This window comes from Metopolophium dirhodum, unplaced genomic scaffold, assembly GCF_019925205.1.
Source record: "Metopolophium dirhodum isolate CAU unplaced genomic scaffold, ASM1992520v1 scaffold1, whole genome shotgun sequence".
NCBI classification, from domain to species: Eukaryota; Metazoa; Arthropoda; class Insecta; order Hemiptera; family Aphididae; genus Metopolophium; species Metopolophium dirhodum.
In genome coordinates this window covers 222,795-228,797 of record NW_026869896.1, presented here as the reverse complement: position 1 = coordinate 228,797, position 6,003 = coordinate 222,795, and the positions used below count along the sequence as shown (strand labels likewise).

Genomic DNA, 6,003 nt, shown 5'->3' with positions numbered 1-6,003 from the left:
CCAGATAATGGAATTAGCACCTGCCTGCTTGATTTTTATGAGGACCCAAATGAAAAAGCTATCGATATTTATAGTAATATAAAAAATAGAATTAAAGCGCTGGGCCTAGATTTCACAAATGTATCTGCTTACTCAGCCGACAACGCCAATGTTAATTTTGGAAAAAATAATTCAGTTTACAAACTACTTTTTCAAGATAATGCCAACATCTTGCCTGCAGGGTGTTCAGCACACATGGTACACAATGTCATCCGTCATGCTATGGAAAAGTGTGAGTTTGACGTGGAAAATTTGGTACTTAAAGTGTATGGGCACTTATCCTACCATGCCCAAAGAGTACAAACTCTAAAAGAACATTTTGCTGATGCTGGAATAGAATACCAAAATATTATAAGACACGTCAAAACGAGGTGGCTATCATTGCATCCCGCTATTGGAAAAATTCTACGCGAATTTCCAGCGTTGAAGTCTTATTTTATGTCTCTTGGAGATAACTGTCCAGTGGCATTAGGAAAATATTTTAATGAAAACCACGCAAAAAAAAACAGAATGTTTTCTTGGATTTCTAGATAATACTTTAAAAATATTTCAGAATGTCATCATGTTTTTGGAAAAAGATAATGCTTTATCTTGTGAAACTTTTAACATCTTAACAGATTTACGCTTAAAAATAGAACAAAGAATCAACGACAAATTCTTTGGATTTATTTGTACAAATTCCCTGACCAGTTTTACAATTGATGAACAAGAATCCATAAAAATTGTTTTGGTTACATGGTACAAAAATGCATTGAAATATCTGGACGATCACTTTAATTTTTCGGAAGATAATAATTTGGCTACAATGCGAATATTTGCTTTGGAAAATACATTTATCTACAAGGATCTCTCTATGTGTTGTGAAAAATTATCACTCACCAAACTCATAGATATGGACGAACTTTATAATGAGTTTTGCAGTATTAAAGAAACTCTGGATAAAATTATTGAGGAGCGTAAGCAAACACATTCGTCGAATGAAAAAAAAACTATTTATGAAACTTGGCATGAACTGTTTCGGCATTTGAATATACCGAACTTATTAAAGATTTTCCAGTTTATTGTGTCTATTCCATGTTCAAATGCCGCTGCTGAGAGGGCATTTTCACTTTGCGGAAACGACTGGACTGATTCAAGAAATAGACTGAGTGTTGAACACGTAAAGGCAGAACTGCAAGTAAAAATTAATTTTCAGTACAATTGTAAAGATTTTTATGACTATGTTATTAAAAATAAAAAATTGCTCAAATGTGCCAAATCACAAGATAAGTACTCTTTCAAAAATAAAAACTAATTGTCTTGTGATAAGGTAGGTACTCTTAACTGAGCAAAGTGTTTTATTTAATGATTAATATTGTGTTAAAAAACTTAAGACGATTATTCTGTTAATTTTATTTCAAATTTTTATACAGATTGTGCAAATAAAAACAAATATGACTAAAAAAAAAAAAAAAATTTTAAATAAAACTGATAAAAATGATAAAAATTGTTTTTCTTTCGATTTTGTAAATTTGTAGTATTGTCCCGTTTTTTTTTGTCGAGTCCCGCTTGTAAATATCTGGTTTCCCGCTTATCCGCAAATAAGAGTTGGCAACCCTACTTATGACCCCCGTTCTGCCCCACCTTCCCCAACAATTCATAAAGTTTGACACGTTATTTGAGTTACATTTTAATAAGAATTGCATAGTGATAAAATTAAGCAAATACTAGGGCACTATACACACAACCAAGAGATTGGACAAGATCGCCTTAGAAAAATCAGCTACCTCCATAGTTTTTTTAAGAGTTGAAAAAATCTTTTCGATTGAAGACTTAAATTTAGGTCGAATTGAAAATTATAATTGTAATTCCTAATATTTTCAACTCAGACAATTCAAATATTGAAACAAAAACAGTAAATAGGTACAATAGGTACATGATAAATAAATAATTCATATTTTAATTCGATTCATTTTTAAAACTTTATTGAATAAAAAAAAACAACTTGTATCCTTGTTAGGTATTATAACAAAAATAAAAATTTTAAAAAACTGTAGGTAAATATCTATTTTTCTAAATAAAAAAGAAAACTATTTGTAAATTTTATTGAATTTCAAAACATCTTATTTTGTTTTAATAAAATTAAGTTTTCAAACATATCATCACCCAGTCTATGACGTTTTGATGTCAGTTAGTACTTTAGGAAATGCAAATAAACTTTTTAAATCAATATTTTTGTTATTTAAGAAATTTAAAAGTTCTTGATCTGAGGTTATTGTATTATTTTTATTGGAATAGCTTTTTGTTGGTAAACAAAAAAAATCTTTATTTGAATCAGAATCAGAATCACTAACTGAATTACCATCAGATACTTGATTTTCAGAACATAAAAACTCAGTTTTTAAAAATAATTCAGCATTCAATTTTTCGTCACCTTCTAGCCAATTTAGTTTAAATCTTGGAATAAGACATGCAACAATTACTAATTCTTTTTCCATCCATATGTGATCAAATCTATAACACCAGTAACATAGTAATTATTAAATAGTAATATTAATTAAGATTAATATATTAAATAATAATTTATTTAATTTTCTAATTTAATTTTACAAACCTTTTTTTTAATGATCTTAAAACAGCTTCTAATAGAAGTGTACAATGTGTCATAGGTTTACATTGTCTATTTTTAATTTTTTTCTCCAAAGCATGTAAAGTCGGTAGCAGATATCCCATATACATGGCTTTTTCACCTTGTAAGAAATCTAAGGACTCTGCGATTGGTCCAAATATATCACAAAATTCATTTATGAATACAGCTTCTTCGTTTAATATTCTCGGTAATGTATTAAAATCCATGACTTGGTTCAATTTTTCTAAGCCACCAGGTCCATTTATAATTCCTCTTAATTGAATTAATGCATCATATGTAGAATTCCATCTTGTTTTATTAGGTACTCTCAAATACACATTAAGTAATTCATGAATGTTTTCTGCCACAATCGTCGACTGATTTTGTTTTGACCAAAGTTTTGTTAGCTTTGCAAAGAGTTTTCTGTAGAGCTTTTTGAGTTGAAGAACATCAGCCTTTCTTTCATTTTCATTAAACCATTTTTCAACATCATTAGTTGCGACCAAGTTCAAAGTATGACTCACACATCGTCTGTGAGCGGACAAACTAACTTCATTTACATATTCAGTTTCTGTATCAATTTCAGCATTTTCAAATATACCATTTAAATCAATTAGCTCTAATTCTTCATCTCTATTCTGATCTTCATCGAATAAGTTTTCCTCATAATTTTTATCAATTCCAAAAACCCTAAATGCTTTTACAAAATTGCTACCATTATCAGTTGTAGTACTGGTTACTTTATTTTGAATTTTGTACTTTTTGTTTATATTATATATTTCTTGTGCTATTACATCAAAAGTATGTCGACCTTTTATCACTGTGCAAACTAATGATGCTCCTTCTCTAACTAACGTTGTTATATTAATCCAATGGGCTGTTATGCCAAGGTAAGATTTTTTACCTTGGGTCCAACAATCTGCAGTTTCTGATATATATTCAATATTTGACAGTGTTTTAGTAATATTATCTACCAATGCATTAGCTGCAGAGTTTAATCGAGTTTTTAATGTTTTTGAACACATAACAGTTAATGTTTTTGGAAGTCCCAATCTAATTAAATTCAAAAATACTGGCTTGTCAACAATATTAATTGGCTGTGTATCTTGAACTACAAATTTAATTATTGCTGAGTCCAGTTGTTTTTGTGTAATTATTTCATTTCCAGTACCTATTCTGTTTAATGTAGTCTGTATGAGATTGCTCGATTTATCATTTATCAGTAGATTTTTTGTAACTGTATCCTCATCATTTTGTACACAATTCGGTTTTTTTTCTACATCTGTATCAGCAAGGAACTCTGCATACTTATATGTATGAACTTTCTGAAAAAAAAAAAGAAAAGAAATAAGTAGGTATTTTATATGTAGGTACTTAAAATATTTATTTTTTACCTGAAAGAGTAAATAATTAAATTACACAAATAAAGTAGGTACCTAGGTAGTTAACTTTCTACAGTTTTGGAAATTAGTGTACAAACTAATTGTTATCTACCTATGATAGTCCTCGAAAATCAGAAATTTAAATAAGGTATTTAAAAACTAAAAAATAAATTAACAGAATATTAACTTTTTTTTTATAACACTTCCTACTAATTTTTTCAGAAAAAAGGGAAAATATGTTATCTATATATTAATATTTAATATAGGTACTATATAATATTAAAATACATTAGTGATTAGCATTTAGCATAGTACAATTAATATACTAATATACCCATGTCCCACTTTACTTTGAATAACACCATATTACGATAGTGGATGGAAATCAAAAAATATATTATTAAAACTGGAAGTAAATCAGTTAGTTATGATAAATAAAACATACCTATTAAACATTAATAATAATTAATATAATACATACCTTCATAAATCGTTTTAAATTCGTGGATGATTTTTTGGAAGTGCTTTTAGTTTTTCTGGATGGCAAACATAATAAGCATAATACTTTAATATTTTCATCACTTTCTTCAACATATTTGAAATATTTATCAAACCCATACCATGGGATACACGTATTGTTTTTTGAACTAGTTTCATTTGCGTCAATATTTAAACGTTTTTTGTTTGAATTCATTATACATATTAAATAGGTACTCACTAACTAGACAGTAGACGGTCACGGACTCACGGTATAGAAAACGACGCACGACAATTAAAAACTAATTAATTAAAGATACTGAAACAGTGAAAACTGAACAATTTCAAATGTATGATAACTGATAAGTCACTGACCACAGTTACTGTGTAGTAGGTACGGTACACTACTACACTGTACACATTTCACAACAATCACATCTATAAATAAATTCCGTGCGTGTTCTGCGCGACTGAGCGTCACCGTCGTTTTGTGATTTCCAGTAATTAAATTTAAATTCGACGATGCAGATGATAAACGATAAAGCCCATGTTTATACACGATACCCCGTTCATAATAGATATATATTTTAGTCCATGATGCACACTTTACATATTCATTTTTATTACGATAAACCGATTAGGTTTATTCATAGATATTAAACATATGTATACGGCATAGCACAAAAATCTGTAAGCTAACATAATTCATACTATTATTAACCACTAGATGCCGTATACATATGTTTAATATCTATGGGTTTATTACGAATTCGTGGAAATCATAATATTATGTATGTCTACCCGGGGACACTGGAATTGCCCGTATTTAATTTATATATTTTGCAATCAAACGAATATTATAGGAATTATAATGGGAAAATTGAAAATATTATTATTATAATATAATTAATTAATATATTTTATACATATAATATTTATTAAATGGTAAATAAATTGAACGTCTTAAAAATTCATCAAATTCATTAAAAATATAAACGTCGTTCACGTTCACGTTCTATTTGCAAAAAACGAGTGACGTTCACGTATCGTTCACTATATATGAACGTGAACGCGTGAACGTGCGTTCATGAATGACGTTCTTTCCAAACACTGACAAAAATATTCAAAACGAAGACAACCTTCACGAGCTATATTTACAAATGTAGCAAATACATTGCAACAAACAGGTAGACTAATAATAATATTTTAATAATTAACAATAATATAAATGTTTCATAAATTATATTAGTACCTACATACAATCTATTATTTATATATTATGATAATAAAATTGTATATTCAATAGCTCTAAGTGAAACTCGGGGCCCGTTGGATTCGCTGAGAGTGGGTACCGATTTTGGAGACGCAGTCGAATTATGAAAGTCGCACTTATAATGAAGGTGATGTTCGAAGTCGGAGGTGATTTGGTGATAAGAATTTATGATAAGACTTGGCTCTTTGGCGGTCTTGTTTCAAAGGCGGGAAAGTTTAAAAGTC

The 6,003-nt window shown here is 28.9% G+C and overlaps 1 protein-coding gene across 1 annotated transcript; it reads right to left on the bottom strand.

The window, feature by feature from the left end:
* Window positions 1–1,416: 1,416 nt before the first annotated feature.
* LOC132953233 (uncharacterized) lies at window positions 1,417–4,723 on the bottom strand. Its single transcript, XM_061025754.1, has 4 exons — window positions 4,511–4,723; window positions 2,633–3,972; window positions 2,381–2,532; window positions 1,417–1,421 (listed from the first exon to the last, which is right to left on the bottom strand). Exons 1-4 carry the CDS (start codon window positions 4,721–4,723, stop codon window positions 1,417–1,419), a joined length of 1,710 nt encoding a protein of 569 aa, XP_060881737.1.
* Between the last annotated feature and the right edge of the window lie 1,280 nt (window positions 4,724–6,003).

What these genes read in the sequence shown, in the direction of transcription:
- LOC132953233 (XM_061025754.1), bottom strand. Translation starts at nt 4,723, where the DNA reads ATGAATTCAAACAAAAAACGTTTAAATATTGACGCAAATGAAACTAGT. An exon ending in ATTTAAAACGATTTATGAAG is followed by an intron (nt 3,973 to 4,510) that starts GTATGTATTATA and finishes TTTTTTTTTCAG; the next exon opens with AAAGTTCATACATATAAGTA. An exon ending in TTAAGATCATTAAAAAAAAG is followed by an intron (nt 2,533 to 2,632) that starts GTTTGTAAAATT and finishes CTGGTGTTATAG; the next exon opens with ATTTGATCACATATGGATGG.